The sequence below is a fragment of the Dunckerocampus dactyliophorus genome, chromosome 15 (assembly GCF_027744805.1).
Source record: "Dunckerocampus dactyliophorus isolate RoL2022-P2 chromosome 15, RoL_Ddac_1.1, whole genome shotgun sequence".
Classification (NCBI taxonomy): Eukaryota; Metazoa; Chordata; class Actinopteri; order Syngnathiformes; family Syngnathidae; genus Dunckerocampus; species Dunckerocampus dactyliophorus.
The window spans coordinates 19,780,819-19,807,127 of record NC_072833.1 but is presented as its reverse complement, the minus strand read 5'-3'; the positions used below and the strand labels follow the sequence as shown (position 1 = coordinate 19,807,127).

Genomic DNA, 26,309 nt, shown 5'->3' with positions numbered 1-26,309 from the left:
TCAAGAGATTCAAGATTCAAGATTCAAGAGAGTTTTATTGTCATGTGCATGGTAAAACAGCAGTTATACCATGCAATGAAAATCTTATTCTGTTCATTCTCCCGGAAAGAATAAGAACATAAGAAACATAAACACATAAACATATATACCAGTAAATTAAGCAACAAAAACAGAAGAGACATTAATACAAATAAATATACAAATAAATAAATAAATAACGTGCTATGAGTGTGTGCGTGTGTTGCGTGCGGCGTGTGTGAGTGCTTTGTTGAGAAGCCTGATGGCCTGTGGGTAAAAGCTGTTTGCCAGCCTTGTGGTCCTGGACTTCAAACTCCTGTAGCGTCTGCCTGACGGTAGGAGTGTTAATAATGAGTGTTGTGAATGTGTGCTGTCCTTGATGAGGTTGTGTGTTCTGCGTAGGACTTTAGTTTTATAAATGTCTTACAGTGAGGGGAGGGCTGCCCCAACAATGTTCTGTGAGGTCTTGATCACCCGCTGGAGTGCCTTCCTATCACGTCTTGTACAGTTACCGTACCAAACAGTGATGGAGGCGGTAACGACACTTTCGATAGTGCATCTGTAGAAGCAACTCAGGATTGTGGTGGACATGCCAAATTTCCTCAGTCTTCTCAGGAAGTACAGTCTCCTTTGGGACTTCTTCATAATTTGTTGGGTGTTGTGAGACCAGGTGAGGTCCTCGCTGATGTGTGTGCCAAGGAACTTGAAGGTTTTCACCCTCTCCACCTCAGTCTCATCAATAAACAGGGGTTTATGCGGCTCCTTTTCCCTTGTTCCTTGGGTCGATGATCATCTCTTTGGTCTTATCTGTATTGAGAAGGAGATTGTTATCACGACACAAAGCTATGAGGTCCGCCACCTCTCTTCTGTATGATGTTTCAACACCAGCAGTCATCAGTCCGATGACTGTAGTGTCATCCGCAAATTTAATGATGCTGGTGTTGTTCTGGGAGGCCACGCAATCGTAGGTGAAGAGCGTGTAGAGGAGTGGACTCAGCACACACCCCTGTGGGGTCCCAGTGCTCACAATTCTTGAGCTGGATGTGCGATTGTGGACTCTGACTGACTGGGGTCTGCCTGTGAGAAAGTTAAACACCCAGTTACAGAGGGAGGGAGACAGGCCAAGTGTGAGGAGCTTATTTGTGAGTTTGTGGGGGCTGACTGTATTAAAAGCAGAGCTATAGTCTATAAATAGCATTCTGACGTATGTGTCCTGGCCCTGTAGGTGAGAAAGGGCTGTGTGGATGGCAGTGTTGACTGCATCATCCGTGGACCGGTTCTGGCGATATGCAAACTGTAGAGGGTCCACAGTTGCCGGGATGCTCTTTTGATGTGGGTCATGACTATTCTTTCAAAGCACTTCATAACAATAGGAGTGAGTGCTATAGGGCGATAGTCATTCAGGCAGGTCACGTTGCTCTTCTTGGGTACGGGCACTATGGTGGTGGACTTAAAGCAGGTCGGTACAGATGCTTGTGCAAGCGACAGGTTAAATATGTCAGCAAGCACATCAGCTAGCTCTGATGAGCAAACCCGAAGTGCACGTCCTGAGATGTTGTCTGGGCCTGCTGCTTTTCGTGGGTTTGTTTTGTTTAGAACCCTGCGCACATCAGCTGATGTCACCATGAGAGGTGAGTCCTGTGTGCTCCCCAAGTTCAGCCACCCTCTCTGCTCATCAGGAGTTTGGGTGTCAAAGCGGGCATAGAACTCGTTCAGCTCATCAGGAAGTGTGGTATGGCTGGACGTGGCTACGCTACTCCGCTGTCGATAGTCTGTGATGTGCTGGAGCCCCACCCACATGCGCCGAGGGTCTGAGGTGGAATAGTAGCCCTCCAGCTTCTGTCTGTACTGTCTTTTGGCCTCTCGTAGGGACCTCCTCAGGTCATATCTGGCCTTTTTGTAGTCATCAGCGGTGCCCATGACAAATGCAGTCGAACGAGCACGTAGCTTAGCCCTTACATCACAGTTCATCCACTGTTTTTGGTTAGGGTATTTTCTGTAATACTTGGTGGTGGTAACAGTCTCTATGCATGTGCTAATGTAGCCAGTAACAGCAGAAGCGTATTCATCCAAATCAACAGTACAATCTTCCCTCCCCGCTGCAGTTTTAAACACATCCCAGTTTGTGCAGCCAAAGCAGTCCTGAAGTACTTGATCAGTTTCTTCATTCCACACTTTGACTGCTGTACTTACAAGGGGAGCTTTTTTAAGAAGTTGTCTGTATGTTGGATAAAGGAATATAGAGATGTGGTCAGCCTTTCCAAAGTGGGGTCTTGGAACAGCCTTCAAAGCACCTTTCATGTTGCTGTAGACTTGGTCCAGGATGCTATTTTCCCTTGTCGGAAAGCTCACATGCTGGTAATATTTGGGGAGGACAGTCCTGAGGCTACAGTGGTTGAAATCGCCAGATATAATGAATACAGCGTCTGGGTGTTTGGTCTCGTGTTTATCAATGATGTCATGCAGGAGGCCGAGTGCGTTAGCGGTGTTAGCTCGTGGTGGGATGTAAACAGCAGTTAAATACACAGCGCTAAACTCACGAGGCAAATAAAAAGGTCTGCATTTCACCATCAGCAGCTCAATGTCCTGCGAGCAGTGCTTTTCCATCGTCTGTACGTCTGTGCACCAACGTTTGTTTACGTAAACACAGACGCCGCCACCTCTGTTTACCAGACGCTAAAGTCCGATCTCCCCGGTAAGCAGCAAATGTTTCCAACTGGATCGCCGTGTCCGGTATATCCTCCGTCAGCCAGGTTTCTGTGAAGGTGAGCACACAGCACTTCCTGATCTCACGTTGAGCTGTAATCCTTGCTCGTAGTTCGTCCATCTTGTTTTCAAGAGAGCAGACGTTGGCTAGCAGCAGACTTGGTAGCGGTGGCCTAGTCGCTCTAGCTTTTAGCCTAGCATGCAGGCCGGCCCGCTTGCCTCGTTTACGCCTCGGATGCTTTGCTCGCCGGGTATTCAGCTCACCCGGCCCGCAGGCTGCTGCGTTCTCCCGGCGCAGAAGAAAGGCAAAGTCTGAGAGGCTAAATGAAAGTTCATGGTGAACCCTGCCGATGTTCAAAAGTGTCTCTCTGTTGTAATGTACTGCGTGAGTGTGTTGAATGTCCAAAATGAACAATAAAATAGAAAAACACGGGAGAGCGTCACAGAGACGTCTGCCACGGAGGGCGCCATCTTTGATGTTTTCCTCTGGAAGTTAATGATCATCTCCTTTGTCTTGCTGGTGTTGAGTTGTAGCTGGTTAAGCTCACTCCAGCTGACAAAGTCCCTGATGACCGTCCTGTATTCCAGGTCATTCCCCTCTGAAACACAACCAACAATGGCTGTGTCGTCGGAGAACTTCTGGATGTGACACTGTGTGGAGTTGTGTGTGAAGTCCGAGGTGTAGAGGGTGAAGAGGAAAGGGGAGAGCACCGTACCCTGAGGGGCACCTGTGCTGCAGAGTACAATGTCAGACACACAGTGACGGAGCCTCACATACTGTGGTCACACCTGCGCTAAGCTGGAGGATCTGATTGGCTGTCCATCAAGACACAAGGCGGTCTTCTACCCAAATTCAGGCCCTTACTGGTGCCGACTGCAGAGCAATAACCATCAGACGGCATCTGCGGGAAAAGGGTTGAAAAAACAAAGAACAAATTCAAAGACCTCGTCTCCTTCAACGCCACAAAACTGCCCGTTTAGACTTTTCCAGGGAGCATCAAACATGGGACATTAAAAGGTGGAAAAAAGTTTTATTCTCTAATGAGAAAAAATGTAACCTTCAGATGGCTTCCAACGTGACTGGTATGACAAGGAGATCCCTCCTGAGATGTTTTCTATCCGGCACAGTGGATCATTCATTCAGCGGAACACTGGAGCTTCAGGTGGTGCAGGGTCGTCAAACGGTGGGTGCTTGCATGCAGATGTTGCAGCGGCCATCCCTCATCGAGAATAACATTACTCTATTGGACCGTCCTGCATGTTCCCCTCATTTAAATCCCATAGAGAACATTTGGGGTTGGATGGCAAGGGAAGTTTATAAAAATGGCCATCAGTTCCAGACAGTTGATGCCGTTCGTGAAGCCATCTTCACCACTTGAAGCAACTTTCCCACTAGCCTCCTGGAAACACTCACATCAAGCATGCCCAAACCAATTTTTGAAGTGATTAAAAAGAACGGTGGAGCTACTCATTACTCATTCCTACTGAGAACATTTTTTGTTCTGGTTTGAAGAGTTTTTTGTTATTTTTTTGAGCGATGGTCTTAAACTTTTGATCAGCTGATAAACAGCCTATTTCAGTTTAATTGTTGTTTTCAATAAATTACTTTTTCAAAGTGCTTTTTGTCTCACTCCCCCTTCTTGTTTTTGCATATTGTAGCTCTACTTAAAACCCCATTAAGATCCAAATGTGCAAAATGCAATTTCTCGCAATTTTTCAACTGGTCTTCAGATTTTGATCAGGAGTGTATTTTACAGAATTTCATCCAGGCGCCAGTGTCCATTGTGCCACAAGGGGGAGCCACTGCATGGCAATGTGCTTTCCCTGTAAACCTGGGGTGGGGAACCTTTTTGTCGAAGAGAGCCATGAAAGCCACATATTTGAAAATGTATTTCCGTGAGATCCATATCATACATTTTAACAGTGAATACAATTAAATGTGTGCATTTTTACGCAAGGCCACTCATTTTAAGTCTCATTTTTTAAGTCTCTGAATGTATTCTTTTTAATAATGTTATACTGAAGCTAACCAATAATAAAAATAAAAATACTTCTTACCGAGAATGTATCTTCTAGTGCTGCATGGTTTTACACGGTACTCCTCATCTTTCTTTCTTTTCACCATCTTCTTCGTCAAAAGTGTTTCCTCTGCAGATTTAGCTAAGCTGAATGTTTCATTAATGGAGGGAAGTTTACTGTCCTCTCAATGACCCGGGTTGGCTACCGCATTATCCGATTATTAGAATTGAGTTTTGGTGTCTAACCCGGAAAATATCGGCTCTGGGACACCAGCATTACACTAGAAAACAGATGATTGGATTAAAATGCATGAGAATGTTTTATATTTTGAACATCATTTTTAACACTGTGATTGCTGTAATGATTTACTTAAAAATGTGAGTGTGAGAAATAAAAAAATGCTATCTTGTTAAATGTCTTGAGAGCCAGTTGCAGTCACCAAAAGAGCCACAACTGGCTCGTATGCCATCGTTTCCCTACCCGTGCTGTAAACAATGAACAATGAATTTTTGCCTTTTTTTTTTCCCCTTTTTAAAGCTTTCATTGGCTTCTTCTTCTTCTTTTTTTTTTTTTTTTTTACACAATACAACATAAGCTTAATTAGCAATACTGTAATTGCAATCTGAGTGCTACAACTGTCAAGCATTCCCCTCAATCTAGTATAACTTTCACTCAGAAAAGGACACAGTTAGGAGCGGAAAGGAGTGCGGCCAAGAAGAAGAGTCCCCACCAGCTGACATTTTATTAAAAGCACACTTTATCCCACAGTAGCATGCTGCAGAGCAAATCATGCTGCTTTCTCAAGTGCTCAAATAGGTTCGGAGAGGTTTGCTTGTGATTCAAATGTAATTTATTTGACCTCAACTTGCTATGCGGGTGGAGCATCATCCCTGAGCATCGTTCCAGTTTAGGAAGATGATCTCTGCTGCAGGGGTGCACTGTCTCGCATATTTCTAGGTTTTCTCATGTGATCAAAGAGCATTTTTTATAAGCGACTGCAGCTTCACTTACTGTCTGCCGGCTGGCTATCCCCCAGCATGCACAGTGTTTTTATATATTTAAATAGGTGTACACTGGCCATGCTCATCACCTGTAATTCATTATTTAGTCACCGGATAGATCTGTGGATGAAATGGTCCTCTGGCAAGAAGCATTTTTCAATTGAGGTCAAAGCAGGACGCGGCTTCTATTTAACTCCTGCTGTCTCCACTGTCTGATGCTTTTACATTTACATTGTCTTCTGTTGTTGTGCCCATCTTCTTATGTGGCCTTGTGACCCATGTTTTGTTATGCACTTTCACCCTAGAATAATTGCTTCATTGATTAACCATCTTGGCTAAGGTTTTGTGGTTGTTTGATGTTAATTAAAGATATAAAATTTCTCGACACACCTCTTAACTAATTTATCAATTAGATGGTGCAATGCTGTTATTTGACCACAAGGTGACAGCAACGTACCATAAGTGTCAGGGTCATTGAGGGCTATTTTGAAAAAGAGTAATTTATTTTATTTTACTGTGCCGCCATCAATAAAGCAATTAAAAAATGTAATCTGCACTGCAACAGAGGTACCTACAGTCCATTTCTAGAGGAATTTCTGTGTTTTATTGTGTGTGTGTGTGTGGTATTTTGCCAGAATATGGCTACAAAAAGCCACAGTTATAGTTTGGTCACTCTTAATTGTTTTAAAGTCATTTAATTGTCAAAAGACAAATTTGCCTCAGTATTGTTACTTTTCATAGAAAAGCACAGCTGACTCTACTATTAGAGAGTCACTGCCTCTGAGAGGCCGAGCTCTTGCTGATTGGCTGACGCACTTCCGGCTTTCAAAATGACATTATGACCCTATTAGTGTTATTTTAACAATTTAACAATGTGATTAGTATTTTACTGTAGGTGTAATGCTCCAAAATCAGAAACAGCTGTCATTATGATGCATTACATTTTTGCAAACTACACAAACAATAAATGACATTGTGAAATCAATACCTGTCTCACAGTGCCAATTAAATAATATTTCTAACTGGATCTAATTAGAATGTGCCTAATGTGAGTTTCAGTTAATAACCACACAGATAACTGGTTGTAATTATGGCATTTTAATAGATTTGTATACGTTCATGGACATTTTACTCTAGCTCAGTCAATTTGAAGCACATAATCAGCGTTACTGTGATTATTTATTGATTGCCGTTCATCTGGAATGGGGGATCATTTGCATTTTACTTCCAGTGGCGCTCCTGTGTGGTGTACATTAACCGTGTTATACATGTGCTTTTGCTTGAAAATTTCTATGTTTGCTCTCACACAGGATGTTGAGGTGCGCGGCGTTCCGGGGAGGCCTCAGCCTGCTGGCCGTGAGGAGGGCGTGCCTTCTGTCCCGCTTCACCCATTCGGCCCCGCAGAGCGAGTATCGACCAATCAAGAAAGTGATGGTGGCTAACAGAGGTAAGACGTGTGTTCCTGCCAAGGCTTTGCCAGCTCATAGACAGTAATTCGGTGTTGGGCAAATTACAAAAAAGACTATTACTATTGCTACAAATTAAAAAAAAAAAAAAGTAGTTAGTTATAGTTACTAGGGGTGTTGCGAGATTACGAGACAAGATTTCTAGTACAGAAAAATAAAATAAATATAATTTAATCACATGATAAATGAAAATTAACTCCCTCGATATATTGCCATGTGCATGCGTGCCCGTTTTCCTGTTCTTTCGCCTCTAAACAGGCAGAAAGAGGGTTCACTCTGTGCTTGTTTTCTACCCCTGGGTGGGTTTGCTTCATAAAACAACGGCTTGAATGAAGCGGGACCTCTTGTCAGGCATACAGTCTTTCTCTGTGAGGGGAGGCGGGGCAGCTAGCATATACACAGCAGAAGAGTGTTGCCTCGTGATGAGCAATGTAAGGTGACGTAGGAGAAGTTGGGAGGGAAAATGATGCTTGCAAAGCCCAATTCCACAGCCCCAGTGTGGGAATATTTCGGCATCAAACTGAATGAACAAGGTGAGCCCATCAACACGGACGAGCCAATATGCCAAATTTGATTGAAAGTGGTGGCAACATAAAGGTAACTCAAACTTGCCACCAAAAACATAACCACTGACCAAGTTTTCCCATGGGGAAAAAATACACATCGAGATGTAAAGCCTTCGTCCCAACAGTCAACACTCAATGGGACGTTTGGTTGACAAAGTAAATACAAACGAAACAGCACAAAATGGTGCGTGCTCACAGAAAGTGTAGTTTGCTACATTGCAAAAGAAATGCTGCTCTTTAAAAGTCAGCATTTTCTGATCCTCCTAGATAACTTTGTCAAAATTCTTAAAACTAAGGAACTCGAAAGCATTGGACACTGTCACAGTTTTTGAATCAGATGTTACACTTCTTTTAACTGATCCCTGATATTTTTACTTTTTCATTGAACGATTATTTATTTCTATTACTGGTTGTACTTGAAATGTATCTGCCTCTTAGACAGGTTGCTTTTGAAAAAGAGATTCTATATATCAATCAGCTTCACCTGGTTAAATTAAGGTTTAATAATAATAAATAACATTTCAAGAAGCGCTTGAAAGAAACTTTTGATAAAATCGCCGGTGAGAATCGCCAGTGTCAAGTGCCAATTCCTCACAGTGTGAAAGATGACATTCCATTCCATTCCATTCCATTCCATTTTCCTCCGCTTATCCTGGTCCGGGTCACGGGGGCAGCAGTCTTAGTAGGGAAGCCCAGACTTCCCGGCCCCCGACCACCTCCTCCAGCTCCACCAGAAGGACACCAAGGCGTTCCCAGGCCAGCTATGAGACATAATCCCTCCAGCGTGTCCTAAGTCTTCCCCGGGCCTTCTCCCGGCTGGGCATGCCCGAAACACCTCACCAGGGAGGCGTCTGGGAGGCATCCGGACTAGATGCCCGAGCCACCTCAGCTGGCTCCTCTCGATGTGAAGGAGCAGCGGCTCTACTCTGAGCTCCTCCCGGATGACAGAGCTCCTCACCCTATCTCTTAGGGTGAGTCCCGCTACCGTACGAAGAAAACTCATTTCAGCCGCTTGTATCCGCGATCTCGTTCTTTCGGTCACGACCCAAAGCTCATGACCATAGGTGAGGGTGGGAACATAGGTCGAACGGTAAATTGAGAGCTTTGCCCTCCAGCTCAGCTCTCTCTTCACCACGACGGTCCGGTACAGCGACCGCATTACTGCAGACGCTGCGCCGATCCGCCTAACGACCTCCAACCTTCCCTCAGTCGTGAACAAGACCCCGAGATACTTGAACTCCTCCACCTGGGGCAGGACCTCATTCCCAACCTGGAGGGAGCAATCCACCTTTTTCCGACTGAGAACCATGGCCTCATATTTGGAGGTGCTGAGTCTCATCCCAGAAGCTTCACACTCAGATGCAAACCGTCCCAGTAAACGCTGCAGGTCACAGCCCGATGAGGCCATCAGGACCACATCGTCTGCAAATAGCAGAGATGAGATCCCAAGGCCCCCGAACTGGACTCCCTCGACACCTTGGCTGCGCCTAGAAATTCTGTCCATGAAAATCATGAACAGAATCGGCACACAAAGCACATGTAGACCGGTTGGGCAAACTCCCAAGTACCCTCCAGTACCCTTGCAAGGGTGTAGAGCTGGTCCAGTGTTCCGCGACCAGGACGAAAACCACATTGCACCGCCTGTAGCCGAGGTTTGATTAATGGTAGTACCCTTCTCTCCAGCACCCTGGAATAGACTTTCTCAGGGAGGCTGAAGAGTGTAATCCCCCTATAGTTAAAACACACCCTCCGGTCACCCTTCTTGAAAAGGGGGACCACCACCCCAGTCTGCCAATCCAGAGGTATTGTTCCCAACTTCCACGCAATGTTGAAGAGACGTGTCAGCCAAGACAGTCCCTCAACATCCAGAGTTTTGAGGAATTCAAGGCTAAAGATGACATATTAAAGGAAATGCTATGTCATAACATCAGTGGTTTATTCGGTCTCAAAATAATGTTGACATTTATATAATAATCTCAGGGACAATAAACATTTCAAAATGCACTTGTGTTGTTTTGTGACTCGGTTAAATTAAAAAGTCTGTTTGTCCAGTCATACTTTTTCATTGTAACTTTCTTAAAAATGATGTTAAAATCTTGTCTCGTTCTCAATCTAGACCCAATCTCATGTATCTTGTCTTGTGAACTGAGTGTCTTGTGGCACCCCTAATAGTTACTAGTTACTTACCCACAAAAGTAACAGAATTAGTAACAGAATTACTCCTTCATAAATGTACCGTAAATTCTGTTGTGTAAACCGCAGCCACTATATTTTGTGGAAAAACCAGAGTTGTACATATATAAGACGCACAGGACTATAAGCTGAGTCATAAAATTACATATTATGGGACGTACAAGTCTGAGAGGACCAGGCAGCTCTTTATTTGACAGGAGCCAATCATGAGCTATGAAAAAGCTCACAACAAGCTTGTCAACGCACTTGAAATTGCAGGAGGTCATTACTGAATATAACAGTCTGACTCACGGCGTTATCTTAAAAAGAACACTAAACTCATCACACAGCAACTTAACACTCAAAGGATAGTGTAGGAAACATGCCAGCATGTACCAATACGAGATTAAAATGGGGCAAAAAAACAACTCTTCAAGTTTTCCCATAATGCATTGCATCTGAGCAAAGCATTTCATTGGAGGACAAGTGGCATAGAAACTCATATTGGTAAATGTTTGTATATTTGTTGATATAACTTTGTATGTTAAGTTGCTGTGTACTGAGTTAAGTATTGTTTGTAAGATGACACCGTGAGTCAGACTGTTATATTAGTAGTATTTCTGAAGTAAAGGAGAATTTGGAGAATTTTGCTATAAATCAGCTGCACCGCTGTATAAGTCACAGGTTTGAATATTCAAGAAAAAAAGTAGCGGCTTATAAACTGGAAATTACGGTAATTAGTTGCCACGGAAAGTAATTATTGTGTTACACTTGTAAAGGAATTCGGCTTTAGCTTCGTAGTGGCATGTGCTGTTGAGAGGTGTTTCATGAGATGAGAGTTACAATGGACGTGGACACACACATTGCTCTGGGACATCATGTACACTGTACTTCCATCTTAAACGTCAATTTTAACTCAACAGACCACTACAGACTTGCCATTGTTGCATCTCGTTCCCTAGTGTGGCTGTGGCGCATTGAGATTGAAACCCACAACTTGAACTTTGGCACTGGCATTGGCTTCCCATTCAATTGCCAACTTTAGCCAATCAGTATAATTTATGTGTCTGTCACCCCTCTCCTACCACCGAAGGACAGTCATTTTATTTGCAGCTCCTGTAACAGCTGTTTGTGCTTAATAGCTTGCCACATTTCTCTGTCGGTAACTGTAACGACGTTATGACTTTTTAAATCGTCATCAATTTGATTACCGTTAATAACACGATATATTTTTAGAATGTTTTTATCGCAGTTACTCCCAACACTTGTAATTCAGTTGGAGTCCTTTTAATTGAAGAGAGGCTGTAATGCAATATTTATAATGAAAGATAAAATATGTCTGCAATGCCATCTTGCAAAAGCTTATTTTCTAATTTGCTTTGGTGTTTATTAATGTTTAGCACACATACTGTGTGGGCGGCGACACATTTTTTTTTTTTCCCTCACAGAACGTCTCTAAAGACTAAAAAGTGCAGTCTATTACTGTTATAGCCCAGTTACGTTTTAACGCATATTAGTGTTTTTCACTTCTGTGCTTGGGCATAAAATGTCCTGAAGGAGTTTGGGATATTACTGGCAATCAGTTATGCTATTAAATAAGCAAGGGGCTCATTGCATTTTAATTCTTGCTTCTTATGTTTTATATTATTTCCAACCCAAGACAAATTAGACAATTAGGAGTAGTCAGATTTATGTATTTCTTGCCCGAGCTGGTGAAGATCACCACATCCCTTATCTCATCTTATATTACAAAGTATCAAGTATGGCCATATGCACTGATCTCCCACAAATGATGTGCCTGCTTTGCTTTCATGCGTACATTCGAAGATCCATGCCAGTCCCCCTGTCAAAGCTCTATTAAAATGCTTTAATCCATCATTGTGATTCAAATGGCTTTTGGTCTCTGTCGCACACACACGCTCATGCACATGCACGCACACACAGGTTTTCCATCACTGTCTGTTCTTCATATCGATGTGATGCGATATCCTAACAGCATTAGATCACATTCATCACACTGCAGAGCACCGGACAGAGCTGGGCTTTGTGCGTGCGCGCGTGCGTGCGTGCGTGCGTGCGTGCGTGTTTGCGTGTGTGCGTGTGTGTGTGTGTGTGTGTGTGTGTGTGTAATGAATAGACACAGACTGAATAGACAGAATCATATTGGGCCAGAGTTCACTTCTTCAAAGTTATCCTCTCCCCTTTGTCTCACCTTTTTGTGCATTTCAACTCCAAAATAATAATAAACATTCAAATGGAGCCTGCTCACATAAAAACACATTTGCAGGCTGTTTTGTGCATGCCTGTGCCAAGGGGATGAAAGTGGGGGTATTCTGCTGCCACCCTTAACTCTGAGGCCATTTGGCCAATCAGAAGCCTGAACAAAGTCATCTCAGGATAAAGGAACATTGTTAAAATCCAATCTAACTCTTGTCTTCGTCCAGGTGAGATTGCTATCCGTGTGTTCAGAGCGTGCACCGAGCTTGGGATTCGAACAGTGGCTGTCTACTCTGAGCAGGACACTGGACAGATGCACAGGTATGAATGTGTTTTTATAGCTCAGGAGTCGGCAACCTTTATTATCAATAACCATTTTGCCCCTTCTTCCACTAAAGAAAAATAGCCTTGTGTTGCAAAACCCAATACAGCTTATACACTTTAAAACGTTTTTATGTTTTTTAATTAATTTTTAATTGTGACAACAGAATAAACAAAAAGAAATGCAGTGTGCATCTATAAGGGATGCCAACGAGTAGGGTTGTGATAGTACATTGGTTAAACTTCACTACCTGGTGCCTTAAGAAATTTCCAGCACAGTGAATTGACAGCCTGTTCCTTTTAACTTGCTGGCTAACGCTGCTCGACTTAACTGTCACTCAGTAGACATACTGTACTGTTTATATTTATGTGTGGTCACCGGTTCTGTGGGGATGACATGTGTAGGCCTTAGAAATAAATTACTACTGTTCATAAAATGTTGAGTGTTGAGAAGAAGCCTAAGGAATCTGTGCATGTAGAATTAAACTTCGTATTTTCTTCTGAGATGTTCCTTTTTTGGGATAAATTCATGGTTAGCTTACCCTGTGGGGGGGGTAAAAAGATGTCTTTCTCATGTCTCATTGAATGCAGGCAGGCGCATGTGACTCCCTCTCCTTTTCCCTTGCTTATCCAATGCCCAGTCAGAACTCAGCTAGGATGCATTCACGGCCTTACAGATATTTTTAACTCTTTTAAAAAATGTAAATTTTCCCCATTCAAATGTTAAGAAACATCTTTGACACAAGGACACTGAGAGCCACATGCGGATTTGGGAAAAAAGGATTGCCGACCCCTGTTATAACAATTCCATAGTTTATATGACTGACTGATGATAAAAGGAAGCGGAACCTCAGAGCACAGACAGACAGAATAACATGTTTTCAATGTTTATTAACAAAAAACGTGCTCAAGAGGAGTGGAAAGTTATACATAAAGAAAAAAAAAAGTACAACACAAAACAGGGCGAAGCCACAAGGTGGTCAAACAAATAAAGAAGCTAAAGCTAACCAAAAATACTCACAAGAGTCCAGGTGAAAGGTAAGGCCAAAAAGCAAGTTATGCACAAGAAAAGCAATCACAATGAACAGTAAATGCAAGAAAGCAGGTGTTGGAGATGAAACAGTCTGGTGAATTGTGAGTGTGGCAGCAAGGCTTAAGAAGGCCTAATGAAGATTGCGCCCAGGTGCACACAGGTGACTCAGTCCCCGAATGAAAATAATGGGCACCGCAACAAAAAGCACACAGGCCTCAACAGAGCAGCGGCAATTCTGTGATGATCGGCCAATTGACAGTTACAGGCAGCGGTCTGTGACAGAACAGCCTGGGTGTCCAGCCACACATAACAAACCCACCGAAGATGAAGGTGGACAGATGGGAAAGACACATCGGATTCCTGAGAAAGAAACAAAGGGGGTTGGTAGCCATAGGCGGTCTCAAAAGGTGACATACCTCTGGCCGAGCTGATGAAAGAGTTGTTAGTGTATTCAATCCATGGGAGGTGAGAGAACCAGGAAGAAGGGTGTTCGGATCAGCCTGCTCTGCCTGAAAATGATAACCTGATGAAGCAGCACCTTACAAAAGGCCTTCCAGACCTGGGACATGAACTAGGGCCCCCTATCAGAAACCAAGTCCAAGGGAACGCCATGAATTTGAAAGACATGCCTCACCAGCAGCTGGGCTCCAGATCTCCAGGGACGACTGAAGTGAAATAGAAGCTGAAGCAGAGCAATGGAGTGCGCCATCTTGAAGAAGCGGTCGACCACTTTAAGTATCACACTTTTGTCATGTGAAGGCAGGAGGCCAGTGATGAAGCAAGGTGAGACCAAAGACGTTGAGGAATGGGAAGAGAAGGCTGGAGTCCCGCAGACGGGTGACAAAACAGGCAGTGACGAACTCCTTGATATCGTCATCCATCGAGGGCCACCAATGTCTCTGGGTGACGATGAACCGAGTGCGCCTCACTAAGGGATGACAAGTTACCTTGTAAGAATGCCCCCACTACAAGACCTCCAACCTCAGTTCAACAGGCACAAACAAGGGTTGGGCACGCTTCTCTCAGACCCCCACTGGATTGCCCCAAAAACCCAGGCCACAGGTACGAAGGTCTCCGGGGCAGCATCATCCGTAGTTTTGAGCAGGTTTGATGTAGGGAAGAATGAGCATGGGTGGAGCTTCTGGTCGGCTGGGGAGTGCTGGGAAAGGACTGCTCCCACTCCTGTACCCGTCTTGTGAGACTCATGGGTGTGTTAAAAGCAGTCTTCCACTCTTACCTCCCTCCGCCCCCTTCATTCTAACCAAGTGATACATATTGCGGCAATCAAGCTCGGAGAAAACGGTAGCTGAGTGTAATGAGGAAAAGGCGGAATCCATAAGCACAAGCGGGTACTTATTCTTCACAATAATCTCATTAAGACCACGATAATCAATGCAGGGGTGCAAGTACTTATCCTTCTTTTTCACAAAGAAAAATCCGGCGCCCACTGGTGAGGAAGACAGGCAAATAAGGCCGGAGGCAAGAGACGAGGAAATATAATCCTTTAACACCTCTTGTTCCAGCCCAGGCACATTGCATAACTTAGCGTCAGATAAGGGAGCATCAGGTAGTAATTTGATTGCACACAAGGCCCGTGCGGTGGAAGCTACATTTACTTAAGTAACCTTGGATAAATTGTACTTGTCAGAGCAATGTTATTGCAACATACTTTTGACTTTTACTTGAGTATTTTTCTGAAGAAGAGTTTACATTGAGTTACATTTCTTTCACTTTTATTATCGATTATTGTTTGCAAAGTTTTTTTATTTTGGTTTGTCAGAGAAACTTCCGCCTCGGGTGCTGTCACATGACGCTGTCTCACCAACCCAACATAATCATCATTTCGCCAATCACATGAAACTAGGCAGTCACAAAGCGCAGACTGCTTTGTTTGTATTTTTCTATTTAACCTCTGCCAGCTGAGTCTGTTGTGCTGCTTCGAGTGTAAACCAAGACAATTGACAATTTCTTATTTTATCATGATTTAAGTATTTTTTTTCAGTTCATATTATATTATTGGGACATATCTGAATTTGCAGATTCCTATTTTATCTATTTATCTGTTTGACGTTCATGCTCTGATTTCTAAATAAACAATACATCAGAAGTTAGTCATTCGTTACTCAGGACATGTAGCTTTTTCACTGAATAGTTAGTCACTGTCACGAAATAATCATTTGGAGGAATACATTTTACATTTACTTGAGTCATTCAGCGGTGTGCGGTGAGGTTCATGGCTGGTGAGACACTGCCCGGTGAGACTTTTTGAAATGTTAATACAAGTTGCTCATGAAGATGATAATCAAAAAAAGAGGGGAACAGTTCACTTTGGTCATGTACCGTATGTTCTTACCTTTTATTTGCATATGAAGTATGGGCAGCCTTTTCCGCTTCAGAAAAAGTTGTGCTACTTTGTTGTAAAAGTCTGATAACCTCTTGGTGAGCTTGAGTATAGAATCCTAAATCTTGGCAGTCAAATTAATTAATTCAGCAGAGCATAAAATTATGTTGAATGCATTTGATTTAGCTAGCTAGTGCTAGCAGAAAGGGGAAAAAAAGAAATGCTGGCTTTTGCTCTGTGGAACAAAGTCAGCTCTGTGGAACAAGCACCTTCCCGCTCATGCGCCCCCCCCCCCCTTCAGGATGCAGCGGTACTACAAGTGCCTCTTGTATGATATTTCTATGTATTTTATTGTCCGTTTAGCAAGAATAATAATTGCACACTTACATTAGAGACATTTCACGGGCTGTAGAAAGTCATGGTGTATAATAAATGTTTCTGCAACAGTGTATTATTGGTGACATGGTGGCAAACCATGCCATGAATTAACTCAGTTGCACTCTACGGTAGGCTTGTGCACTAAGCAGAGAAGCCAAGCTCACGGTGGCCTCACCTTAGGTTTCTTCCCTGTATGTGATTAGGGAATCTGCAAATGTATCTATTTTTATCCAATAAAATATTAACAATTGGATTCATACAGAGAATACATTCATAATACAGTTCAATGGACAAATTATATTTATTTTTTGTTTTTGTGTTTTTCATCATTTCTCACATGTCTCCCCTTACCACATGTCACTGGTCATATTATTCTAAAGTAATAGTACTCTTGAGTATCATTTTTAGTTACTCTACCCACTCCTGTTGGCGGGTTAAGAAGTTTAAGCCAAGTAAAACGACAGATGCAGACTGAGACAGCATAATGAAAAAACGGATGATTACCCAAATAACTGTAAAGAAAGGGCATCAGTCTGGTGTGTGACGACTGTCAGGAGATGCCCATCTAAGGAATGAACCTCCTTGGGAGATTGGATTTTGACTTTGGCAAACTTGAGTGTCCACAAAATTAGAGTCATTGTTTGTTCAATGTTGAGTACTCATAGCACAAGTTATTAGGCGGAGTCTTGTCTGTGGACAGGTGTGAAGCCGGAGCAGGGTCGGTTGCACCGGGTGAGTCAGCAGTTTTGGAAGTGGTGTGCCTGGATGGTCTGGCCAGACATTTGTAGATTTGATGGTCCGGGTTCCAGCAGTACAGGCACAAGTGAAGCTGGCTGGCTTGCAGGAGCCGTGGTGAGAGGGACGATGACTGGGTCGATCACAGTAGGCGTCGATAGTACAGCTGCGGGCGAAGCAAATCAATACGGTCATCCAAAGTGGCAGTATCATCAAGTAAGGTCATCCTTAATGGGGGAATTAAGCCCCTTCAGGAAAATTCCACACAGGGCAGTACTATCATACCCGCAGTACATCCCTTCTGTTTAACGTCTAATAATCGTCTACCAGCTTCCCTGCCGTTGACAGGGTGGTCAAAAACCTTATACGGGGTTTCCCCTAGGATTTTTGAAGCTGTTGTGGTGGGCTGCCGCTGCTGTGTCAAGCCGCTGCTGCATCGCTGTGGAAAGACTTTTTTTTTTTTTTTTACTATAAAACATATAGCATATATAAAATGTATCCGGTGAACTTTGCAACTACTATACTAAATACTAATGATTAGTATTTCACATTCACATTTTCAAAGTTTACAGGTTATCAAAATAGTTGCTATTATTCAGTAATTCACAATTCAAATCAATATGGCAATAAAGATAATGACACATAATTCCTCTGTAGTTGTGTACATAAAGTGAGGGATATATCAGTGAAAATAGCTACGTACTGTTCATAATTTATTCCATCCAGTTAGCATTTGCTTTACAACATTACAGATATTGTTAATTTAAAGGGATTATGCAAAAGACAATGCAGCCGTAGTCAAGGCAACATGTTAAAAAGCTTTCAGAATTGGGCACATTTTCCAATTTATCGTGAAATAGTAGTTTAACAAACGAACTTGGAGAAAACGCACATGTCTATAGTAGTAGAGTTCATGGCGGGAAGCGCAGCCGCGAAACAATTGACTTTTTTTCTTACGTAAGTGAACGGATAACTTTTGTTCTAGATATAGTTTATCCGTAATCGGAATACTAAAGACTAAAGTTGCTCTCTCCACTTTTTTATGCCGCCGCCGCGGCACAACGGTGAAGCAGGAGGGGGCTTAATGTCAGCTGACTGATGTCATATGACATCTACAAAGCGACGGTTATGATGTAGCTGACACGCCACCAACACGACCTTTGCGATCGCCATAATGGGCACCCCTGATGTAGCATATACCTGTATATACTGTACAGTATGTCTATTCATACATTGTATTACTTTAACATTGTTTTCATGAAAAAAAACAACCTAATTTCCAATGTGTGGTGGCTTTTATTGAGTCTTGTCGCCTCGCCACGATCCATTACATGTAACGGAAACCGTGATATCTAAGAAGATTAGATAAGGAGGTGTGCACGGCTGGGCAAGACTTACTTATGGCCCCCGCCCAGGCGACAGCCTTGTCCTTCAACAAGCTCATAATACAGGCGACTTTGGCCTGGTCTAAAGAATAGCTATATGGCTATTGGTCAAATACTGATGAACAATGATGAAGACATTGTTCACAAGAATCAGACTCACCGGAAAATTGGGGAATGTGAGGAATGTTAGACTCGTGTAGGGTCGACGAGGTAAAGATGCACCATGCAATTACATGCAATATGTTACATGCAATTAGGCCAGGAGGTCCCTGGATTAATGCGAGCATGCGCCTATTCCACTTGGTCAACAGCTCCTACATTAGTAGCCAATGTATTAAGGGCTTCCATGATATCACACGACGACTTCTTGTGGTTGCCAACTAACTGACTTTTGTGCGAAAATGTTCTGCCGCCGTGGGGTCCATGTTGGCCATACTGTTCTGATTCTATCCTGTACTGGATTCCCTATCACACGGCGATAACTCTCACGTGTCTTTGAGCCAGTGGGTGCAGAAAATGCAGGCGCAGCATAATAGGTATCGTACGCTGTGAAGACTTAAAACTACCTGCAATTTTACTTAATGGAGAAAAGCTGTCACGTAAAACCAGATTCAAAATCAATAATGTTCCACATTATTTATGATTGTACGCACTTTTAGTGCAGGAAGGTACATTGAAACTGTACAACTTTACATTGAAAATGAAAGTAAAGTTGGCAATGGAACTGGACACCACATTCAATTGATGGAAAAAAGCTTTTCATCAATCAATCAAAGCATGAGCAGCCATTTGTTTGCAGAGAGGTATGTAAAGCCAACAGTGCCATCAAGTAGCCAAATGATGCAAAGATGCACATTACGGTTTTGAAAGGCTGGGCTGGCTTTATTGCTCTTGATGTGTGTAATTGCACACACAGCACTAACACTGTATTTTGGTTCCCCAGACAACCTAATCTAGCTCAGAATGACTCTTCTTCGCTGAATATATCATCCTGCCTCATTGTTTTAATTGCAGTGATGGTTTTGGGAAGAATTCAATTTCTCACAACAAATGACTGAATTGATATCTTGTTGGATGAAGAAATACAACACAGCTGTTCATTAATTATTTTTTTTTGCTTTGCAGACAGAAAGCAGATGAGGCCTACCTCATTGGGAAAGGTCTGCCGCCGGTAGCCGCCTACCTGCACATCCCTGACATCATCAAAGTAGCCAAGGTGAAGCATCACTGCTCATTTTACACACAAAATCAATCATCAGCCAGTCCCAAGTACAGTAATACCTCGTTTATTGCTGTTAATCCGTTCCTGACCCGACCGTGATAAATGAATTACCGTGATATATGAAACATCCATCCATCCATCCATCCATTTTCTATACCGCTTCTCCTCTTTAGGGTCGCGGGGGCATGCTGGAGCCTGATATATGAATCCGTGTTAATAAATTAAATATTTTTGTACTTAGAGCACATAACCTCTTTAAAACATTCTAAATACGTTTTTTCACATTGTTAGAGCCCTGTAGACATGAAATAACACCCCATAATCACCTTTACACTCCTATAACCAAATATAGTAAACATAATACTGTACTGTATTATAATAGAACATTTGACAGAAATTTGACAAACAGGACTGTAGAAAAGGCAGCACGTTTGGATGCCATTGTTGCGTTTTACATAAAAGTTATCAGAAATCAATCACTCACAAGAACAAATATACTTTCCGCTGTGTAACAACAATGTAGGAAGCACATGTCAGACACACAACATGTGGGTTGATGCTGCATGAGGCTGAGCCAATCAGTGCAGAGCATACTGAACAATAACTTCCTGTACTGCATTGTACGTGTACCCAGGCCTAATTTTTTATGCTTGAAAATGCTTTATTTAGGTCAAGAATACATCAAATTTGCTTAAATATGCACATTTTTGACTACTAATAGGCCATAGTCAACCACAAAACAGCGCTAATTAATTAATTCCTGAAAAAAACATGATACAGTTAGGGAGTGATAATCGAACCGTGATATTGCGAGGGATTACTGTAAGTATATTTCAAGGTGCTTTTCATTGTACAGTTCTACTTGACGACTTCTACCTGACATTTAATATGTATGAATACACGTCACATCTAAGACATTTTTCCTTTTGTCGTCAGCTGTGTCGCCTTCAACCACAACTACGTTGTCACTTTCATTCCTTTATCCTTTTCTTTCCCTTAATTTGGTCTTTAGTAGGGATGTCCCGATCCACATTTTTTGGCTTCTGATCCCATACGATTTTTTTTATAGTCCTGCCGATCTGATCCAATCCGGTACCGATCGTTTTTTTTTTTTTTAAAGATGAAAAAAAAACAACAAAAACTTTTGTTACAAACATGAATTTGTGGAATTGAATATGGTTATGAAAATAGATCTTAGCATTAGAAATAATGCAACCAAAGTATTGCCGAATTTACTTTTTTTTTTTATTACACAGCTTGACCAACAATATTGTTTGGCTTTTGTAACAAACCTCTCTGAATCAGTTCCCTAATCCAATAAAAGATCCGATAAGAAGAAATTGGAAAAATGGGCATGCAAAATACTTTCAGATTTGATGGTTGATACGTGCTGGGTGCAAGAATAAACCTCTCGTCTTTTTTTCCACTCATAACCTGCACGTCGTCAGTGGGCAATGTAAAATGGTTCTTACATTAAAGCAGTAAAACACAACACAGTGAAGATATACTCATCCAGCCTGAGTCGCGCGCACACACACAACTGCACTAGCTAAACTAAGCGAACCCCGCTAGCTTCCATTCACGCTCCGTAACAGAGGAGTTTCCAAGGTTTTTTCCGTCATTTCGATATGTTTAGTAGTGTTTATGTGGTCCCTATCATAAGCAGCAGTTAGAGCGGCACTTCCTGTGCAAGCTCCTTATACACATGATGCAGCAGTCTGTGCACAGTGACAGGGAACTACTTCTGTAGCTACGGAGCCGAATATCCAACGTCCAACGTGAAACTAACTTCACCATGGTACGCTGCGGACATGTCTGCATGGTGGTGTTGTGTTTTCTTCTTCTTGCGTGTGGAGTGACTTGAGTGGCAACCAGCTTTGAGGCGCATTACTGCATCTACCATATTGTAGTGTGGAGTTACGAACGTCATGGCGGAAGCCGATATTATCCGATCTTCACAAATACAGCGGATCGGCAGCCGATCGTGATCGTGAAGATCGGAAAAAAAACCAAAACCTAAGCAAAGCTCTACTCTCTGTATCCTATTTGCCACTGCTTCCTGTTAATGTCACTGCTGTCTCACACTGTGTGTTGATGCCAAGACCGATTAGCCTCTCTGAGGTTGTTACAATACTCTGCAACTGCTTGTGTTCAAGTTGGGGATTCTTTGGTGCTGAGCTCATTTCTCAAAATATGTGTGTCCGTGGCTCTGTAGCTCCTAGCCTGCCTCCCTTAGCCACGGGATGGTCCATGATTATAGTCAGTCTTGCATCCAGGAGCAGATGGTACACTGATGTAAAGAGGGCTCTATCAGTCAACCTGGTGTGTGTGTGTGTGTGTGTGTGTGTGTGTGTGTGTCTCTCCCTCCCACTGACCCTGTCATCATTATCTATGCCCATCCACTTGCTTACAGTTAAGGGCGATTGCAACTTTGATAGCATGAGATGATTAAAATGTCTGCAGCCTGTGCATCCTTTTGTGTCATGTGACATGTATATTGTATCAGCTGAGGCTTGCCGCGAGACTTGAACTCCACCCCATTGTATTTTAATGCACTCGTACAACCCTAACATTGAAATTATAAATGTTGCATTGGCCCTCTAGCCTGCATATTGATCCTGATTTAAAAGTAGCCTTTTCATTAAATTGGCTAATATATACAGTGTGAAAAGTAGGTGCTAGCCGGTATTTAAATCGATATATTCATTTTAAAAGCTAAAGCTTTAAAAACTAAACTAACATTCCAACTGCAACCACAATAATCCACGTGTTCTTAAACTAATTAGAGTGATGTATACTTATGTTTATTAAAAGTCAGTCTTGTCCATTTGTGTGCTATGTATGGGAATATACTGTACAGTCTGTGACCATACAGTAGATATACCCCTGTACAAATGGTGTGTTGCATCTCTATAACAATTGTACATTTCACCACTGCACGTTTACATACCGTATATGCTCTGATTGCACAATTTTCTTTCCACTTTCGACTTTTCACTGTCAGGAGTCGCCGCAGTGACTCAATCGCATGAAAAGTGTTATTATATATATGGTTATATATCGTTATTTTTCAAATTTATTTTGTATTTTTATTTTGTGAAATTAATTTGATTTACATTCTTTGTGTTTTTTTAACTGTAGGTGTTTTTAATTCTTCTTTTATTCTTGTTTGTACTATACTGTTTATAATTGTGGCTGTTGTAGCAAAGTAATTTCCTGCAAAGGATCCATAAAGTATTTATCTAATTCCTCAAATGGGAGCCTTGTTCTTATTACAAAAACAACAGTAAATGAATCTATCTTTCGGTAGGACAACAATGTGGATGCCATCCACCCGGGCTATGGCTTCTTGTCGGAGCGTTCAGACTTTGCCCAAGCCTGTGCGGATGCTGGGGTGATGTTTGTCGGACCAACCCCAGAAACGGTCCGCAAGATGGGAGACAAAGTAGAGGCTCGCTCCCTCGCCATCAGCGCTGGTAGGAAAAGGGTACAATATTGTACAGCCAGGAAAATCCAATGTTTTCCCTCATTTTTTGTGCTGTTGATCAATGATGTCCTCATCTCTATGTAATATAACCCATGCTTGTGTTTGTCAAGGTGTACCTGTGGTCCCGGGCACCAACTCTCCCATCTCTAGTCTGCAGGAGGCCCAAGCCTTTGCTCAGACCTATGGCTTCCCCATCATCTTCAAAGCTGCCTACGGAGGCGGCGGCCGTGGCATGAGGGTCGTCCGAGAGTATGAGGTGAGGCCCTCCAGTCCCCTGGTGACATGTTTGCTTTTTATATTCATGACATTTCTATTTTGTGTGGAATTGCTGAGACATTACGGCTCGGTCATTTATGTCCATCCACCTTACGCTTCCCGGTCTGTTGTCTAAAATTGCGCCCCAAGCCTGCATTGCCAGCTATAACATTCCGATCAATTTTCTCCCTACCCAGGATGCCATTACCGCAGTGTGTCATACAACTCATTCAAATGCAGTCAACATAAGTGTAATTATATTTCCAATGTAAACAACGTAAGTGATGTTTACAAAAAGTGTAAATCTCCATACATATGACTTTGTAGACAGGAATGGCACTGCTCCACTCCTCTTCCATCTGCAAATGCTTCCCTAACTGCCTCAATCCTCTTTACTTCTTCCAGCAATTTGTTTTATGCATCTTACAAAAGTATAATTTTGTTTCTGTTTTTGATGGCGCAGGGCGCATTTCTGCATAACAAAGTCAATGCAGAGTGATGCGCTGTTTTCCCCTTCAGTGCAGGTGGGACTTAATTGGGTCCGCTCCATGTCTGAGCATAATGTCCTTGTGCTGCATGACTCCATCCAAAATGTGTAACTCAAATGGTAAAATGACCTCCCGCAGGCCCATAGACGCCTGCGTGCTGTCGCTGCACATTATTTCATCGAGAGCCTGGCAGCAGCTTCTTATGCTTTTTGCTGCGGGGAGTGTGCGGTTGTGTTCCCCCGTGTGTTCCTGTCTCTCAAATTTTGCCTTGTCAAGCTTTTTTATAGCGGACAGCTGTTTTTTGTCTAATAACGGTCTTGCTAACATTTTATTTGTATTTAGTCATTATACTCATAGTATAGTTTTCCAGCTGCAGGAGCGTCACTGTGAGTGCACTCTTAAAAAAGGTCACTTACAGTATTAACAAGTATATAGCACAGCACAGCAGCAACACAACCAATGTTGTAACAGTGGTAAGGAGCGAACTGGTCAGCCAGTATGAGTGCTGAGGAGTTCATTGTAAACATTAGAAACAGTGCGACAAGTGCTGAGAAGCGCAACCAAAATTCTAAAGTGCACACAGGTGGATACTGACCAGTCAAGACACTTCAAATGTAGCTATTACCATCGTATGGAGTTAATATAAACTATGTCAGGAGGTTGCTTACAGCCACAGCTGTTAATGCCAATGTTTTTTGACTGCAACAGGTGATGACAGGAGATTCAGTTGTTAATTGAAGGCGATAATTGGAACATTAACAGGAATCTTTCAATACCTCGTCTTACTTACTATTAAGCCCTCAATTATTCATACTTTGGCTAAGTTGAGTTATTTTGTGTCCTTTCCATACAGTATTAACTTTGCTGATGAACAATTTTGGTCATAGTTTTCATCGCCAACCTTTTTTCCCTGACGAAAAATGAGGTGGTAACTAAACAAATGTACAAAATTGACAGTTTCGTCAATGGATAAATATGTTGAAATAACAAAAATGCCGAAAATGTTGGCAGAAATGAAATCCAATCATATCTGATTTCGTCTTGTAGACAGCATAGACAAGTTAAGAAATTATTTTTAATTTTAGGTAAAATAATCTCACACTAAGGTTGGTGTGAAATTATTGAAAGATTGATATGTTCAATGAGAGCAGGACTATTTATAAATAAATAAATAAATAAAATTAAAATAAAATATTGAGATGTTTTGCAGGTAGCCTAAATCAAAATCAGATTTATTGTTACCACCCAAGAAATTTGACTCCGGTCTAACATCACTCTCTCTGTAAAAAATAAAAATAATAAGTAGAAAAAAGTTAAAGAAAAACTATAGAATGAGTGAGAGTATATGTGGTATTTACAAAGTTACAGGTTGCAAATTAAAAGTATTACTTTTTATACGGTATTACTGTATATGATGTGCAAATGTGCATGGGTACAAATAGCAGTTGGTAATTCTATGTATGTTGATAAATACGATACACAAGGGTTGCTCCGATTGATTGGCCACCAGTCAGTATTGGATGATTTCCATGGAAAAGTATGTGATCGGCATATGCTGATCACCAAAAACGATCACCAATGCGGCACAGTCTGCAGTCTGTGTGCAGTACTGTGTCCCCTCTCCCTTTCTGTCACACTATACAGGCGGATGGCGACAAACCCCAAACAAACGTGTCTGCTATGTGGAACGTCTATGCGATTTGTGCAAGCTTGTGCATGGTCTCGTGACACCCCTACTAAATACCATCTTATCTAATTATCTGTAAATATCACCAAATAATGCTGTATTAACGCCTTTTGTGATTTAGTATATTTTTGTCTAAATTAAGGTGATTTTATTGTTCCGTTATTCAGATCATATAGCCAGCAGCAGGGGTGCCACCAGGAATTCTGGGCCCCATGGGGAAAAAAAAAAATCATGTTGGGGCGCCCCCTTTTTATTTTTGAATAATTACCCATTTTTTAGGGCCCTTGGAATGATCCTGACTTCCCCTATACCGCGCCCCTGGCCAATAGGACTAATCATAAATACATTTGAAAAATGTACAGTGATCTGTATCGGTATTGGCCGGTCTCACTCCTGGCTGATGGGAATCGGCAGCATAAAACCCTGATCGGAGCAACCCTACTCTCTCCAGGTCAGCTCCCATCGTGGAGGGCGGGCGGGGGTGAGCTGGAGAGGTGATTGTGGAACGTGTGTTCATTAGGTTGAAATCCAGGGGGAAGAAACTGATTGTGTGTTGGGTTGGAAGAGTTGGAGCAGTTTATGTATGGGGTGTGAGGGTCAGCAGAGATGTTGGTCGCACGCTTCTTGGCCCTGGACCGTTACAGCTCCTCTCTTGAGGGCAGGCTGGTCCAAGTTATTTTCTCTGCTGACCTCATTGTCCGTTGCAGTCTGCTCTTGTCCATTTTGGTGGCAGAGCCAGACTGGGGGGCACCGATGCTGATGGAGCTGGATATGGCGCTCCCCAGCTACACCCTCTGTCTCCTGTCAGTCAG

At 42.5% G+C, this 26,309-nt stretch overlaps 1 protein-coding gene across 1 annotated transcript in view; it reads left to right on the top strand.

Moving 5' to 3' along the window:
- The window catches only part of LOC129168131 (pyruvate carboxylase, mitochondrial-like), a 297,125-nt gene that overhangs the window by 11,761 nt on the left and 259,055 nt on the right, over positions 1–26,309 (top strand). The window contains exons 2-6 of the mRNA XM_054753045.1: positions 7,055–7,191; positions 12,393–12,486; positions 19,484–19,574; positions 22,891–23,056; positions 23,178–23,323. Coding sequence (XP_054609020.1) covers positions 7,055–7,191; positions 12,393–12,486; positions 19,484–19,574; positions 22,891–23,056; positions 23,178–23,323 — 634 coding nt within the window. The remainder of the gene's footprint in view (positions 1–7,054; positions 7,192–12,392; positions 12,487–19,483; positions 19,575–22,890; positions 23,057–23,177; positions 23,324–26,309) is intronic.